Consider the following 17,926-nt stretch of genomic DNA (forward strand, 5'->3'; position numbering starts at 1 on the left):
TTCTTCAGAGGGGACTGACCGAGGCCTCGTCCTGAGGAGACTGAACGAGACCTTCTTCAGAGGGGACTGACCGAGGCCTGGTCCTGAGGAGACTGAACGAGACCTTCTTCAGAGGGGACCGACCGAGGCCTCGCCCTGAGGAGACTGAACGAGACCTTCTTCAGAGGGGACTGACCGAGGCCTGGTCCTGAGGAGACTGAACGAGACCTTCTTCAGAGGGGACCGACCGAGGCCTTCTTCAGAGGGGGAGTAGTTGGGATGTACTTTAGAGAAACCTTTATTTAATATATTAAAACAGTGAAACCAGTTATTGAGAATGTCGAGGAGACCAGGCATGAGCTGAAGTAAGCGGTGGAGTTTTATTAACACAACACAGGGACAACAACAATAACTTGTATTTATATAACAGCTTTAATGAAATGAACCGACATAAGGCAATTAGCAGACAAAATCTGACACACAGCCACGTAGAGATTTTATCAGAGATGGCCCAAAACTCGGGGTATCTGGTAGGTTTTAAAAAGCGTTTAATGGAGGAGGATGGAGAGGTAGAGCAGCGAAGAGGTTTAGGGAGGGAATACCAGAGTTCAGTGTCTTGGCAGCTGAAGTTATGGCAACAATGCAAAGCAACGAAAATCGAGGATGTGCAACAGGTCAGAGGAGTGGAGAAATCTCGGAGGGTTGTAGGGACACATTTACAGAGTGTGACTCCTCACTGGGAGAGACACACTGTACACAGGGACACTTGTTACAGAGTGTGACTCCTCACTGGGAGAGACACACTGTACACAGGGACACTTGTTACAGAGTGTGACTCCTCACTGGGAGAGACACGCTGTACACAGGGACACTTGTTACAGAGTCTGACTCCTCACTGGGAGAGACACACTGTACACAGGGACACTTGTTACAGAGTGTGACTCCTCACTGGGAGAGACACACTGTACACAGGGACACTTGTTACAGAGTGTGACTCCTCACTGGGAGAGACACACTGTACATGGGACACTTGTTACAGAGTGTGACTCCTCACTGGGGGAGACACACTGTACACAGGGACACTTGTTACAGAGTGTGACTCCTCACTGGGAGAGACACACTGTACACAGGGACACTTGTTACAGAGTCTGACTCCTCACTGGGAGAGACACACTGTACACAAGGACACTTGTTACAGAGTCCGACTCCTCACTGGGAGAGACACACTGTACACAGGGACACTTGTTACAGAGTCCGACTCCTCACTGGGAGAGACACACTGTACACAGGGACACTTGTTACAGAGTCTGACTCCTCACTGGGAGAGACACACTGTACACAAGGACACTTGTTACAGAGTCCAATTCCTCACTGGGAGAGACACACTGTACACAGGGACACTTGTTACAGAGTCTGACTCCTCACTGGGAGAGACACACTGTACACAGGGACACTTGTTACAGAGTGTGACTCCTCACTGGGAGAGACACACTGTACACAAGGACACTTGTTACAGAGTCTGACTCCTCACTGGGAGAGACACACACTGTACACAGGGACACTTGTTACAGAGTGTGACTCCTCACTGGGAGAGACACACTGTACACAGGGACACTTGTTACAGAGTCCGACTCCTCACTGGGAGAGACACACACTGTGCACAGGGACACTTGTTACAGAGTCCGACTCCTCACTGGGAGAGACACACTGTACACAGGGACACTTGTTACAGAGTCCGACTCCTCACTGGGAGAGACACACACTGTACACAGGGACACTTGTTACAGAGTCTGACTCCTCACTGGGAGAGACACACTGTACACAGGGACACTTGTTACAGAGTGTGACTCCTCACTGGGAGAGACACACTGTACACAGGGACACTTGTTACAGAGTCTGACTCCTCACTGGGAGAGACACACTGTACACAGGGACACTTGTTACAGAGTCTGACTCCTCACTGGGAGAGACACACTGTACACAGGGACACTTGTTACAGAGTCCGACTCCTCACTGGGAGAGACACACTGTACACAGGGACACTTGTTACACAGTCTGACTCCTCACTGGGAGAGACACACACTGTACACAGGGACACTTGTTACAGAGTCTGACTCCTCACTGGGAGAGACACGCTGTACACAGGGACACTTGTTACAGAGTGTGACTCCTCACTGGGAGAGACACACTGTACACAAGGACACTTGTTACAGAGTGTGACTCCTCACTGGGAGAGACACACTGTACACAGGGACACTTGTTACAGAGTGTGACTCCTCACTGGGAGAGACACACTGTACACAGGGACACTTGTTACAGAGCCCGACTCCTCACTGGGAGAGACACACTGTACACAGGGACACTTGTTACAGAGTGTGACTCCTCACTGGGAGAGACACACACTGTACACAAGGACACTTGTTACAGAGTCCGACTCCTCACTGGGAGAGACACACTGTACACAGGGACACTTGTTACAGAGCCCGACTCCTCACTGGGAGAGACACACTGTACACAGGGACACTTGTTACAGAGTGTGACTCCTCACTGGGAGAGACACACACTGTACACAAGGACACTTGTTACAGAGTCCAATTCCTCACTGGGAGAGACACACTGTACACAGGGACACTTGTTACAGAGTCCGACTCCTCACGGGGAGAGACACACTGTACACAGGGACACTTGTTACAGAGTGTGACTCCTCACTGGGAGAGACACACTGTACACAGGGACACTTGTTACAGAGTGACTCCTCACGGGGAGAGACACACTGTACACAGGGACACTTGTTACACAGTCTGACTCCTCACTGGAATAGACACACACTGTACACAGGGACACTTGTTACACAGTCTGAATCCTCACTGGGAGAGACACACTGTACACAGGGACACTTGTTACACAGTCTGACTCCTCACTGGGAGAGACACACACTGTACACAGGGACACTTGTTACAGAGTGTGACTCCTCACTGGGAGAGACACACTGTACACAGGGACACTTGTTACACAGTCTGACTCCTCACTGGGAGAGACACACTGTACACAGGGACACAGTTACAGAGTCCGACTCCTCACTGGGAGAGACACACTGTACACAGGGACACAGTTACAGAGTCCGACTCCTCACTGGGAGAGACACACACTGTACACAGGGACACTTGTTACACAGTCTGACTCCTCACTGGGAGAGACACACTGTACACAGGGACACTTGTTACAGAGTGTGACTCCTCACTGGGAGAGACACACTGTACACAGGGACACTTGTTACACAGTCTGACTCCTCACTGGGAGAGACACACTGTACACAGGGACACTTGTTACAGAGTCCGACTCCTCACTGGGAGAGACACACACTGTACACAGGGACACTTGTTACACAGTCTGACTCCTCACTGGGAGAGACACACACTGTACACAGGGACACTTGTTACAGAGTGTGACTCCTCACTGGGAGAGACACACTGTACACAGGGACACTTGTTACACAGTCTGACTCCTCACTGGGAGAGACACACTGTACACAGGGACACAGTTACAGAGTCCGACTCCTCACTGGGAGAGACACACTGTACATGGGACACTTGTTACCGAGTCCGACTCCTCACTGGGAGAGACACACTGTACACAGGGACACTTGTTACAGAGTCCGACTCCTCACTGGGAGAGACACGCTGTACACAGGGACACTTGTTACACAGTCTGACTCCTCACTGGGAGAGACACACTGTACACAGGGACACTTGTTACAGAGTGTGACTCCTCACTGGGAGAGACACACTGTACACAGGGACACTTGTTACAGAGTGTGACTCCTCACTGGGAGAGACACACTGTACACAGGGACACTTGTTACAGAGTCCGACTCCTCACTGGGAGAGACACACTGTACACAGGGACACTTGTTACAGAGTCCGACTCCTCACTGGGAGAGACACACACTGTGCACAGGGACACTTGTTACACAGTCTGACTCCTCACTGGGAGAGACACACTGTACACAGGGACACTTGTTACAGAGTCCGACTCCTCACTGGGAGAGACACACTGTACACAGGGACACTTGTTACAGAGTGTGACTCCTCACTGGGAGAGACACACACTGTACACAGGGACACTTGTTACACAGTCTGACTCCTCACTGGGAGAGACACACTGTACACAGGGACACTTGTTACACAGTCTGACTCCTCACTGGGAGAGACACACTGTACACAGGGACACTTGTTACAGAGTGTGACTCCTCACTGGGAGAGACACACACTGTGCACAGGGACACTTGTTACACAGTCTGACTCCTCACTGGGAGAGACACACTGTACACAGGGACACTTGTTACAGAGTGTGACTCCTCACTGGGAGAGACACACACTGTACACAGGGACACTTGTTACACAGTCTGACTCCTCACTGGGAGAGACACACTGTACACAGGGACACTTGTTACAGAGTACGACTCCTCACTGGGAGAGACACACTGTACACAGGGACACTTGTTACACAGTCTGACTCCTCACTGGGAGAGACACACTGTACACAGGGACACTTGTTACAGAGTACGACTCCTCACTGGGAGAGACACACTGTACACAGGGACACTTGTTACAGAGTGTGACTCCTCACTGGGGGAGAGACACACTGTACACAGGGACAGTTGTTACAGAGTCCGACTCCTCACTGGGAGAGACACACTGTACACAGGGACACTTGTTACAGAGTGTGACTCCTCACTGGGGGAGACACACTGTACACAGGGACACTTGTTACAGAGTCCGACTCCTCACTGGGAGAGACACACTGTACACAGGGACACTTGTTACAGAGTCCGACTCCTCACTGGGAGAGACACGCTGTACACAGGGACACCTGTTACAGAGTCTGACTCCTCACTGGGAGAGAGACACTGTACACAGGGACACTTGTTACAGAGTCCGACTCCTTACTGGGAGAGACACACTGTACATGGGACACTTGTTACAGAGTACGACTCCACACTGGGAGAGACACTGTACACAGGGACACTTGTTACAGAGTGTGACTCCTCACTGGGAGAGACACACTGTGCACAGGGACACTTGTTACAGAGTCCGACTCCTCACTGGGAGAGACACACTGTACACAGGGACACTTGTTACAGAGTCCGACTCCTCACTGGGAGAGACACACTGTACACAGGGACACTTGTTACAGAGTGTGACTCCTCACTGGGAGAGACACACTGTACACAGGGACACTTGTTACAGAGTGTGACTCCTCACTGGGAGAGACACACACTGTACACAGGGACACTTGTTACAGAGTCCGACTCCTCACTGGGAGAGACACACTGTACACAGGGACACTTGTTACAGAGTCCGACTCCTCACTGGGAGAGACACACACTGTGCACAGGGACACTTGTTACAGAGTCTGACTCCTCACTGGGAGAGACACACTGTACACAGGGACACTTGTTACAGAGTCCGACTCCTCACTGGGAGACACACTGTACACAGGGACACAGTTACAGAGTGTGACTCCTCACTGGGAGAGACACACTGTACACAGGGACACTTGTTACACAGTCTGACTCCTCACTGGGAGAGACACACTGTACACAGGGACACTTGTTACACAGTCTGACTCCTCACTGGGAGAGACACACTGTACACAGGGACACTTGTTACAGAGTCCGACTCCTCACTGGGAGACACACACTGTACATGGGACACTTGTTACAGAGTCCGACTCCTCACTGGGAGAGACACACACTGTACACAGGGACACTTGTTACAGAGTCCGACTCCTCACTGGGAGAGACACACTGTACACAGGGACACTTGTTACAGAGTGTGACTCCTCACTGGGAGAGACACACTGTACACAGGGACAGTTGTTACAGAGTCCGACTCCTCACTGGGAGAGACACACTGTACACAGGGACACTTGTTACAGAGTCTGACTCCTCACTGGGAGACACACACTGTGCACAGGGACACTTGTTACAGAGTCCGACTCCTCACTGGGAGAGACACACTGTACACAGGGACACTTGTTAGAGGCTGACTCCTCACTGGGCGATACACACACTGTACACAGGGACACTTGTTAGAGGCTGACTCCTCACTGGGAGATACACACACTGTACACAGGGACACTTGTTAGAGGCTGACTCCACACTGGGAGAGACACACTGTACACAGGGACACTTGTTACAGTGTCCGACACCTCACTGGGATATTACCTGGGATAGTCAGAGTGCAAAAGGCTTAGAGGGTGCAGAATTCTTAAAGTGCATCCAGGAGAGCTTTTTGAGCCAGCATGTAGAAAGTTCTACAAGAGAGGGGACGGTACTGGACCTAATTCTAGGGAATGTGGCCGGGCAAGTGGTAGATGTGTTAGTAGGTGAGCACTTTGGTGACAGTGACCATAATTCGGTGAGATTTAAGGTAGTCATGGAAAAGGACAAGGATGGACCGGAAATAAAGGTTCTAAATTGGGGGAAGGCCGATTTTAATATGATAAGGCAGGATCTGGCCAATGTGGACTGGGATCAGCTACTTGAAGGAAAATCCACATCGGAGCAACGGGAGTCTTTCAGAAAGGAAATTGAGAGAGTACAATGGCAACATGTTCCCGTAAAGGTCAAGGGTGGGACCAACAAGCCCAGGGAACCTTGGATGTCAAGGGATATACAAGAATGGATTAGGAAAAAAAGGGGGGCTTTTTGCAGATACAAAGGACTAAAGACAGAGGAAACCCTAGAGGAGTATAAAAAGTGCACGGGGATATTTCAAAAAAAAATTAGGAGAGCGAGGAGGGGCCATGAAATAACACTGGTGAGCAATATAAAGGAAAATCCTAAGGTGTTTTATAAGTATATTAAGGGCAAGAGGATAACTAGGGAAAGAGTAGGGCCCATTAGGGACCAAAGTGGCAAGCTGTGTGTAGAGCCAGAAGATGTAGGTGGGGTTTTAAATGAATTTTTTGCATCTGTGTTCACTATGGAGAAGGATGATGTGGACATAGAATTCAGGCAGGGGGACTGTGATATACTTGAACATATTAGCATCGAGAGGGAGGCGGTACTAGCGGTTTTAGCAGGCTTAAAAGTGGATAAATCCCCAGGCCTGGACGAGATGTATCCCAGGCTACTATGTGAGGCAAAGGAGGAGATTGCAGGGGCTCTGACACAAATTTTCAGAACCTCTCTGGCCACAGGGGATGTGCCAGAGGACTGGCGAACAGCTAACGTAGTACCATTATTCAAGAATGGCAGTAGGGATAAACCAGGGAATTAGGCCAGTGAGCCTAACATCAGTGGTAGGGAAATTATTGGAAAAAATTCTGAGGAACAGAATTAGTCTCCACTTGGAGAGGCAAGAATTAATTAGGGATAGCCAGCATGGCTTTGTCAAGGGAAGATCATGTCTGACCTATTTGCTTGAATTTTTCGAGGTGGTGACGAGGTGTGTGGATGAGGGGAGTGCAGTGGATGCAGTTTACATCGATTTTGGTAAGGCTTTTGATAAAGTCCCGCATAGGAGACTGGTCAGGAAGGTAGAGCCCATGGGATCCAGGGTGCCTTGGCACATTGGATCCAAAACTGGCTTAGTGGCAGAAGGCAGAGGGTGATGGTGGAAGGTTGTTTTTCTGACAGGAAGCCTGTGTCCAGTGGGGTACCGCAGGGATCGGTGCTGGGTCCCTTGCTGTTTGTGGTCTACATTAATGATTTGGATGTGAATGTAAAAGGTATGATCAGTAAGTTCGCAGATGACACTAAAATTGGTAGGGTGGTAAATAGCGAGGAGGGAAGCCTCAGGCTACAGGACGATATAGATGGGTTGGTCAGATGGGCGGAACAGTGGCAAATGGAATTTAACCCTGAAAAGTGTGAGGTGATGCATTTTGGACGGACTAACAAGGCAAAGGAATACACAATGAATGGTAAGACCCTAGGAAAGACAAAGGATCAGAGGGACCTTGGTGTGCATGTACATAGATCCCTCAAGGCAGCAGAACAGGTGGATAAGGTGGTTAAAAAGGCATATGGGATACTTATATTCTATGCCTCGGCTAATGAAGGCAAGAGCAGGGAGGTTATGATGGAGCTGTACAAAATGCTGGTAAGGCCACAGCTGGAGAACTGTGTGCAGTTCTGGTCGCCACACTATAGGAAGGATGTGATTGCTTTGGCGAGGGTGCAGAGGAGATGTACCAGGATGTTACCTGGGCTGGAGTGCTTCAGCTATGAAGAAAGACTGGACAGGCTGGGGTTGATTTCCTTGGAGCAGAGAAGGCTGAGGGGGGACCTGATTGAGGTGTACAAAATTATGAGGGGCATAGATAGGTTAGATAGAAAGGAACTTTTCCCCTTAGTAGAGGGGTCAATAACAAGGGGGCATAGATTCAAGGTAAGGGGCAGGAGGTTTAGAGGGGATTTGAGGAAAAACTTTTTCACCCAGAGGGTGGTTGGAATCTGGAACTCACTGCCTGAAAGGGTGGTAGAGGCAGGGACCCTCACAACATTCAAGAAGCATTTGGATGAGCACTTGAAATGCCATAGCATACAAGGCTACGGACCAAATGCTGGAAAATGGGATTAGATTAGACAGGGCTTGATGGCCGGCGCGGACGCGATGGGCCGAAGGGCCTCTTTCTGTGCTGTATAACTCTATGACTCACTGGGGGAGACACACACTGTACACAGGGACACTTGTTACAGAGCCTGACTCCTCACTGGGGGAGACACACACTGTACACAGGGACACTTGTTACAGAGCCTGACTCCTCACTGGGAGAGATACACACTGTACACAGGGACACTTGTTACAGAGCCTGACTCCTCACTGGGGGAGACACACACTGTACACAGGGACACTTGTTACAGAGTGTGACTCCGCACTGGGAGAGACACACACTGTACACAGGGACACTGGTTACAGAGCCTGACTCCTCACTGGGAGAGACACACTGTACACAGGGACACTGGTTACAGAGCCTGACTCCTCACTGGGAGAGATACACACTGTACACAGGGACACTTGTTACAGAGCCTCACTCCTCACTGGGAGAGATACACACTGTACACAGGGACACTTGTTACAGAGCCTGACTCCTCACTGGGAGAGATACACACTGTACACAGGGACACTTGTTACAGAGCCTGACTCCTCACTGGGGGAGACACACACTGTACACAGGGACACTTGTTACAGAGCCTCACTCCTCACTGGGAGAGATACACACTGTACACAGGGACACTTGTTACAGAGTGTGACTCCGCACTGGGAGAGACACACTGTACACAGGGACACTGGTTACAGAGCCTGACTCCTCACTGGGAGAGATACACACTGTACACAGGGACACTTGTTACAGAGCCTCACTCCTCACTGGGAGAGATACACACTGTACACAGGGACACTGGTTACAGAGCCTCACTCCTCACTGGGAGAGACACCCAGGAACACTGAGTGGAATAGTCAGTGTCCCACTGCAGCCCAGACTGAGCCCCACCCTGGGCACTTCCTGTCTGTGCATTTGCCCAGTGCCCCATTGGGGAACATTCAGCCCTGGATATTCTGCAGAAGCAGTGCTGTGGGGCTGGCCGGCTGAGGCTCGTGACCCTGTGGCTGGGCCTCTGACCTCACAATGGGAGATGACGCGATCAGCTCGAGCTGGAAACCCTTAAATTAAATTAAAATCAAGTCATCGGCCAAAAATAGTCAAATAATGAGAGCAGTGACGTCATCAATTGAAATGTTCACACATCCACACTCAGTCCGGGTCTGGATCCCTGCAGCGACTCCAGCTGTTTCTTTCCGGTTGAACTGAACTGATTCCCCAACAGCCTGAAACAGATTAAAGATTAAACAGGAAATAAACAGATTGAACAACAGTGTAAATAACAGAGAGCCTGGGGTTAATTTTTCAATAATAATTATAGACAAATATTACTCAAAAATGTGACTGAATCCTATTAACATTAACACACTCACACGATCCGTTCCAGACTCCTGCAGGTCAGTATGATGCGGCAGAGAGTGGGGACAGATGGGTCTGTGAAGGAGTTTGCTACCAAGTTCAGAACCATCAGTGACCGGTTTGTACTGAGAGCAGAGACGAGATCCTCGGCACAAGAATCTGTGAGACCGTTAATATACAGCCTGCGGATCAGAGAGAAATAACAGGAATCAGAGTAAATCCCTAGTATTTATTAATAACACTATTACTGATTCTAATGTACAGTGTCACAGACATCCAGTTATTATAAACACAATCTCACACGGTCTGGTACTTACTCCAGTTTCTGTATTTTACAGTCCGGGTTCCTCAGAGCCACAGACAGTAGTTTCACTCCTGAATTTCCCAGTTTATTATTACCCAGGTTCAGATCCATCAATGACCGGTTTGTACTGAGAGCGGAGGCGAGATCCCCGGCACAAGAATCTGTGAGACCGACAGCCCGTAGACTGAGATCAGAGAGACAGAAATAACAGGAATCAGAGTAAATCCCCAGTGTTTATTAATAACACTATCACTGATATTAATAATAATGTACCGTGTCAGAAACCCAGTTATTATAAACACAATCTCACACTGTCCGGTACTTACCACAGTGTCTGTATTTTACAGTCCGGGTTCCTCAGAGCTGGAGACAGTCGTTTCACTCCTGAATCTCCCAGTTTATTATTACCCAGGTTCAGATCCATCAATGACCGGTTTGTACTGAGAGCGGAGGCGAGATCCCCGGCGCAAGAATCTGTGAGACCAACATCACTCAGCCTGGGGACCAGAGAGAGAGAAATAACAGGAATCAGAGTAAACTCTGGATTGACACTAACACTGTTACTGATACTAATAATAATGTTCAGTGTCAGACATCCAGTTATTATAAACACAATCTCACACAGTCTGGTACTTACCACAGTGTCTGTATTTTACAGTCCGGGTTCCTCAGAGCCGCAGACAATAGTTTCACTCCTGAATCTCCCAGTTTATTGTAACTCAGTCTAAACACAAACACAGAGAGGGAAACAAACTGAATCAAAGCCCGGATCTGATATATTTTTCTCTCTTGGATATTACATTAATCACTGAAAGTATTTCAGGAAATTAATAAACCAATTACCTCCCGCGATTTCGCTCCCTGGGCAGGATGGGTGCGGCCGGGGTCGGGTCGGGTGGGGGTGGGGCCGGGTCGCGGCCTCGCTCTGGAGAATTGGGGGAAGCGGGTTTGATGACCTCATTTGATGACTCACACATTGAGTTTGACCATTGTGATGTCAGTGTTCTACAGTATTGAGGTGCTACAAACACTGACAACATGAGTTTGACCATTGTGATGTCAGTGTTCTACAGTATTGAGGTGCTACAAACACTGACAACATCAGCACAGAGGAGCAGGGCTGCACCCAGGATCTCCCGTAACTCCTTCTATATGCGTATGGAGGGAGCCACAGCATGCAAGGAGGTTCGCGTCACTTCCAAGGGGTGGAAAAGACAAACACAGCCTGGTTGCACATTGCACAGTGCACAGTGGGGCTCAAGCAGGAATGTTGTCAGGAGGACCAGCCTGCAGTGGCGCAAACATTTCAATGATCTCAGTAGATCACGAAACGTTACTGCAAAGGCATCCTCAACCTCATCCTGCTGTGCTACTCATCACATCCCCTTCACTCTGCCTTCCCTACCATACTCCTGCACATTCTTACTCACACCAACTTACCTTGAACCTCCACCCATCCCTCTGTCTATATTATCACATCCCCATCTCACTAGACAGCCATCACACTCACCCTCATCCTAGTCCAATTGAACCAACTAACAACACACAAGGGTAGGCAATTGTGTGTTTTAGCCAATGTTCATGTGATCTTTCTGTTAATGTTTTGTCAAACATTGAAATCTTTCTTTTCAACACTTTCCGTTCTTTGACAGATTTGTGTGCACCTTCGGAAATGGCTTAGTGAGTTTCATTGACTGGTGAGACATAACGTTGCCCCCGCAATGATGATGAGTGTGACAGGAATGGTTTGGGCATTGATGGGATGCTTTGTGTTGTTGGTGTGGGCTGGTGTTAACCTGGCACATCATGTGGCATCCAGCGTTATGTGAAGTATATCTGACCATGTTGAGGCTATCTCTGGTGACCCGGTCAGCAATGTGATCGGGTGTTGATGCCATCTGTGCTGTGCAGAATCAGGAGTTATGGTGAAGGTTGGTGTTGGTGCTGCTGGTGTGCCTGGTCCTGCAGGTGTTGGGGCTGATCGTGGTGTGACTCTGAGGCCCAAGGTGAGACAGTATAAACCGTACACATTCTGATGTAATAGATGGCAGGTGAACTTGAGATTACAGAAGCAAACGGTCAAAGGTGAAAGAGGTTGATCCATTGAGGGGTCACTGGATAGAGGGTTTGCTCCAAACACTTGCAAACTGCATAAAGCTCAATCCGTCTTCCAAATGCAGGAAGCAACAGCTTCTGAGCTTGGAAAGTGAACAGCTGTGAGATGGGAGCTTTTATAGCACATTTCCAGCTGTCAAGTAATGAAATGGTTCCATGGCCTTTCAACTCCCGCCCAGCTTACCTGACGTGATCCCCGAGCAGCGCAGACCACACGGGTGACCTGATAAACTCTGAAGGTGAGCTGAAAATAGTTGTTAATCCTTTGTTAGCAAGGTCATAATGACCTGAATTGCCTCCCCTGCCACTGCAGGTCAGGTCTGGGGGTGGGGGCGGGGGCATGGCGGCGGGTTGACAGTGGGGTCCCGACCCGCTGGGAATAAATCCAGTTGCCCATCCTACCTGGCACCGATCACGCCCGCTGACCCCTGCGAAATTCACCACTATTCCTGTCACTGGGATTTAATCTCACTCTGTCCAACTTCCCATATATTCAGGGACTGTCCGTAAATGTATTAATTAAATAAAGTGCTGTCTGTGCGAAGCCTTTAAATGTCCCTCAGTCCGGTCTCATTCCCTGATGATCAGAATTAGCTCCTGGAGCTCAGTGACCGGCCTCGTCATGGTTGGAGCAACTTGTCTCATTTTTGCTGCTCCTTAAGTCCCGGACTTTATGGAAATGGGATGATTTTCCCAGAATTAAATGATAAAGCGGTGCTTCCCTGTAATTTATACTCTCTGCGTTATATTAATCTGTATAATATATCGGGGTGAGTTATATTGTGAAACGGTAACTGCTGCTGTAAAATCCGTCCCCCAGGATTTTATATAAGGAGAATTTATGCTGAAATAAAAACAGAAAATGCTGGAAATACCCAGCAGGTCAGGCAGCATCTAGAGAGAAAAACAGAATTAATGGGCTGGATTTTCATTGGGCCATGGAGGTGGGATTGGAGGCTTGTGGGGGGTTAAAATTGCATAAACTGGCAGGCGGGCCCAACCCCGCCTCCATCCCGTTTCCAATCAATTTTAAATCATTCATGTCTAGTGGTCCTGTCTCCGTGCTACCTCCAGGAGGCGGGAGAGGCCGTTAAGGCCCTTAACAAGCACTAAATTGGCTCTAAAATGCCATTTTGAAAGGCCTTTGCGATTTTCACCCTTTTCCCACATGAAACACGCCTGTTCTGAAACACGACGGTGAAAACTGGCGGGAGCACAATTGGATTGCTGACTATCAGCTGCAGGTCAACCATGAAAGAGGAGATTTGATCAGCCATCATTTGCAGGTGGCAGGACTTTGTAGTCTCAGGTCTGGGGTAACTTTTAGAAGGCTTAACCACAGCTGTGGAAGTTTCGAGCCTGACACCCATCTCCAGTGTGACCTCCTGGGAAACCCCTCTCGCCACCTTCACGGAGCGCTTCCTCAACTGAGGCATATACCAGAAGCATGGGAACCATTTATTTCCTTTCCTCCTGGACATCAGATTCGGACGAAGACCAGCCACGGCACCAGCAGAACCATGAACAACAGCACCACCAACAGCAGCAGCAACAGCAGGTGCGCCAAGCTCCCGCTCACCCACCTGAAGCTGCACAGGCCAGAAGGCGCCAGCGCGCGACCACATTGCTGGCCAGGATGCAAGGAACGCACTCACCTTGTCCAAATTTGCTTAGCCTAGCCAATTAAGCACTTTTGCCTCGCAGCTTCTTACCTGAGCATCGACAATGGCCAAGGACCAGCGGATTTCAAGCAATTTCACCACCATACTGGCAATTGCAAGTAATCCTAAGCCCTCAATGTGAAAGTCCCATTTGCGAAAAGACACACGCCACAACTACAGCAGTAGCCATCAGATTTTTTCTTTACATTATTCATCTGATGGCTTTTTCACAGAAAACATCAAATTTCACCCAAGTGACTACCATTGTGACTATTTGTGCAGTATCATTCTCTTACGCGTGCTCCTACGTGGTGCTTCCCCTGTGGCTTCAGCAGATGTGGAGGCCCCTTGCTCACTTTCCTGCTGCTCCTGTCTCGACACCTTTGGCGATCGTCCTCTGGGTTGCGAACCTGTGAGGGCTCGTCAACAGCCTGCTGCTCCTGCGGCTGTGCAGGGGTTGAGTCGCCGATCTCAGTTGGGTGTGGACTCTGGTGGGGCTGTGACCGAGGGCTCTGCGACCGAGGGCTCTGCAGTGGCATGGAAGTGTGAATGTTTGGAGAGGAGCCCCCAATTCCTTGATGTCTGCCACCAACTTCCCTCTCATGGGTCAGGTCCCCCTCAGCACTTGTAAGTGGCTTGAGAGCACCTTGCTGCATATCGGGGGGCCATAGGGACCCGTATCTGCACTGGCAGTCCTACTCAGGAGGACTTCCATGAAGGTCTGGTTTCTCTGTTCAATAGATCACCATCGCTCCTCCAGAGATGTCATTCTATTCTGAACACTCACCATGTTTTCTGCATTCTGGTGACTTATCACCTCCATGGAGGCTGCCATCCTTTCCATGCTGATGCGTTCACAAAGGCTCTGTTCATGTTTGCTATGGACTCCTCCATTCGCTCCACACTCACAGCGACCCTGGAGACAAAACCTGCCAGAGACTCTTGCATCTGTTCCTGGAGTTCCAGCACTGCTGATCTTATGGATGGACCCAGAGGCAGAGGGTTGCCATGCAGCTGAGCCGAGCTGGCAGAGTCCTGCGCCCTCCGACTAGGACTCTCCACTGCTGTTCCTGTCTCCACAATTTGCTGATGCTCACTTGTGAGCTGTGATACACCAGGTGACAACACTACTCTATGTCCGGAAGGTCCCACTGAGGTGAGAGTGTCTGTGCTGGTGCTGGATGCGCTTAATTCTGCTGATGCTACGCCCTCAGATGTTGCAGCTTCCTTTGAGGAGTCTTGAGGCTCATGCCCTTCCTCCAGGCTAGTGGGGACGGGTGCTTGCGATGGTCCTGTGGGGGAGTAAAGGAAAGAGTCAGAGATGTGATGCCAAGGTTATATGCACATTGCAGATGATCATAAGTCCATCTATTAGAGCTTCAGAATCATTATCAGTGACTCATGCAATGTCAGTGAGAGAGATGGAAAACTATTCTGTCACCAGCTTGTTGTGATGCACCCCTCTGTCCGTCGCCACTTGCGCAACTTCCTCCACTCCTACAATCTCCAGGACCACCTCCTCCCAGCGGGTGAGGTGGGCTACTGAGGGTGGCCCTCCTCCTGTCCTCGCTCTTTCGCGCTTATTGTGAGCTCCCTTTTCCTGTAAAGACGGAGACAAGTGGAGGGTGAGTGAGAATGAAGGAGTGAGTGTAGAGATTCCATAGCATAGATACTTAGAAGGAGACAAAGATGGAATGAGGTGGCAAGACCAAGGGCCCTCCCTGTGTGTTGTTAGTTGTTTTCATAGCATCACAGTGATAGGGAGTGTGAGGGCTGCATATTGGAATAGTTAGGTGAATGTGACCATAGAGAGCGAGGGAATGGGTAAGGGTGCATGGATGGCAGTGTCAAGTGGGATGTGGAGGAAGAAATTGCTAAAGCCGAGTGCTGGTGAGGAGGAGCAATGGGGATTAGATTGAGGGTGATGGGAAATTCATACTCACTTTTCCAGTGCGCAGAAGGTCGTGAAATCTCTTCCTGCACTGTGTCCAGGTTCTGCAGGTAACTGAGAATGAGCTGACCTCCTCTGCCACTTGCAGCCACACAGCCTTGGTCTGCTGGGGAGGCTTTTTCCTCCATGAAGAAGGGAAGAGCACCTCCTTGTGAGCTCTTGCTCCCTCAACTAAAGTCTGCAGGGCAACGTCGTCAAACCTTGGAGCAGACCTTGGTCTTTCACAGGCCATTCTGCCTCCAGGTCCCTGTAGCATGAAAGGCCAAAATGTTGGCAGTCTGCGGAAGAAGCAAGGCTTGTTGCAGACATTAAATGCAGCAGCAATGATGACGTCATCAGCGGCGAATTTCAGACTGGAAAAAATCATTTGCCATGGGTTGCCACACGCTGGAAATCAATTGGCCAATTAAGTTAAAATCGCATCAATCTCCCACATCGATTTGGATTTGTGTGGATAACACAAAATGCGGATTACACGACTCCAACCAGCCCCTGAATTAAAATCCAGCCCAATAGAAACATAGACATAGAAACATAGAAGCTAGGAGCAGGAGTAGGCCATTCGGCCCCTCGAGCCTGCTTCACCATTCAATGAGATCATGGCTGATCATCCAAACTCAGTACCCTGTCCCTGCCTTCTCCCCATATCCCTTGATCCCTTTAGCCTTAAGAAATATATCTAACTCCTTCTTGAATATATTTACTGACTTGGCCTCAGTTGCCTTCTGTGGTAGAGAATTCCACAGGTTCACCACTCTCTGTGTGAAGAAATTCCTCCTCATCTCTGTCAGAAATGGCCTACACCTTATCCTTAGACTGTGACCCCTGGTTCTGGACTCCCCCGCCATCGGGAACATCCTTCCTGCATCTAGTCTGTCTAGTCCTGTTAGAATTTTATAAGTTTCAATGAGATCCCCTCATTCTTCTAAACTCCAGCGAGTATAAACCCAATCTCTCCTCATATGTCATTCCTGCCATCCCAGGTATCAGTCTGGTGAATCTTCGTTGCACTCCCTCGATGGCAAGAACATCCTTCCTCAGATAAGGCAACCAAAACTGCACACAATACTCAAGTTGTGGTCTCACCAAGGCCCTGCACAACTGCAGCAAGACATCCTTGTTCCTGTACTCGAATCCTCTCGCTACGAAGGCCAACATATCATTTTTCTTCTTAACCGCCTGCTGCACCTGCATGCTTACCTTCAGTGACTGGTACACAAGGACACCCAGGTCACGTTACACTTCCCCTTCTCCCAATCTATTGCCGTTCAAACAATAATCTCCCTTCCTGTTTTTGCCACCAAAGTGGATAACCTCGCATTTATCCACATGATACTGCATCTGTCCAGTCCCCTAACCTGTCCAAATCATACTGGAGTTTCTAGGCATCCTCCTCACAGCACACAGTCCCACCCAGCTTTGTGTCAATAAGAGATTAGCGGGCAAAATTAAGGCACATGGGATTGGGGGCAAGGTATTGACTTGGATAGAGAACTGGTTGGCGGATAGAAAGCAAAGAGTTGGAATAAACGGGTCGTTTTCTGAGTGGCAGGCAGTGACTAGTGGGGTACCACAAGGATCGGTCCTAGGGCCCCAGCTGTTCACAATATATATTAATGATCTGGACGAGGAAATTGGATGCAATATCTCCAAATTTGCAGACGACACAAAGCTGGGTGGGAGGCTATGCTGTGAGGAGGATGTCGTGAAATTCCAGTACGATTTGGACAGGTTGGGTGCTTGGGCAGAAACATGGCAAATGCACAATAATGTGGATGAATGTGAGGTTAGCCACTTTGGTGGCAAAAACAGGAAGGCAGATTATTTGAATGGCAATAGATTGGGAGAAGGGGAAGTGCAAAGAGACCTGGGTGTCCTTGTGCACCAGTCGCTGAAGGTAAGCATGCAGGTGCAGCAGGCAGTTAAGAAGGCAAATGGTATGTT

At 49.4% G+C, this 17,926-nt stretch overlaps 1 protein-coding gene across 1 annotated transcript in view; it reads right to left on the minus strand.

The window, feature by feature from the left end:
* Nucleotides 1–392: 392 nt before the first annotated feature.
* LOC147088422 (NACHT, LRR and PYD domains-containing protein 3-like) overlaps nucleotides 393–17,926 on the minus strand; it is a 95,380-nt gene continuing 77,846 nt past the window's right edge. Inside the window, exons 9-13 of the mRNA XM_085977180.1 lie at nucleotides 10,893–10,979; nucleotides 10,582–10,752; nucleotides 10,269–10,439; nucleotides 9,966–10,133; nucleotides 393–9,818 (exon numbers count right to left, since the gene is read on the minus strand). Coding sequence (XP_085833306.1) covers nucleotides 9,731–9,818; nucleotides 9,966–10,133; nucleotides 10,269–10,439; nucleotides 10,582–10,752; nucleotides 10,893–10,979 — 685 coding nt within the window. The 3' untranslated portion in view covers nucleotides 393–9,730. The remainder of the gene's footprint in view (nucleotides 9,819–9,965; nucleotides 10,134–10,268; nucleotides 10,440–10,581; nucleotides 10,753–10,892; nucleotides 10,980–17,926) is intronic.

This window comes from Somniosus microcephalus, unplaced genomic scaffold (assembly GCF_052327205.1).
Source record: "Somniosus microcephalus isolate GS21.2 unplaced genomic scaffold, FLI_Smic_1.0 unresolved_chr4, whole genome shotgun sequence".
Taxonomy (NCBI): domain Eukaryota; kingdom Metazoa; phylum Chordata; class Chondrichthyes; order Squaliformes; family Somniosidae; genus Somniosus; species Somniosus microcephalus.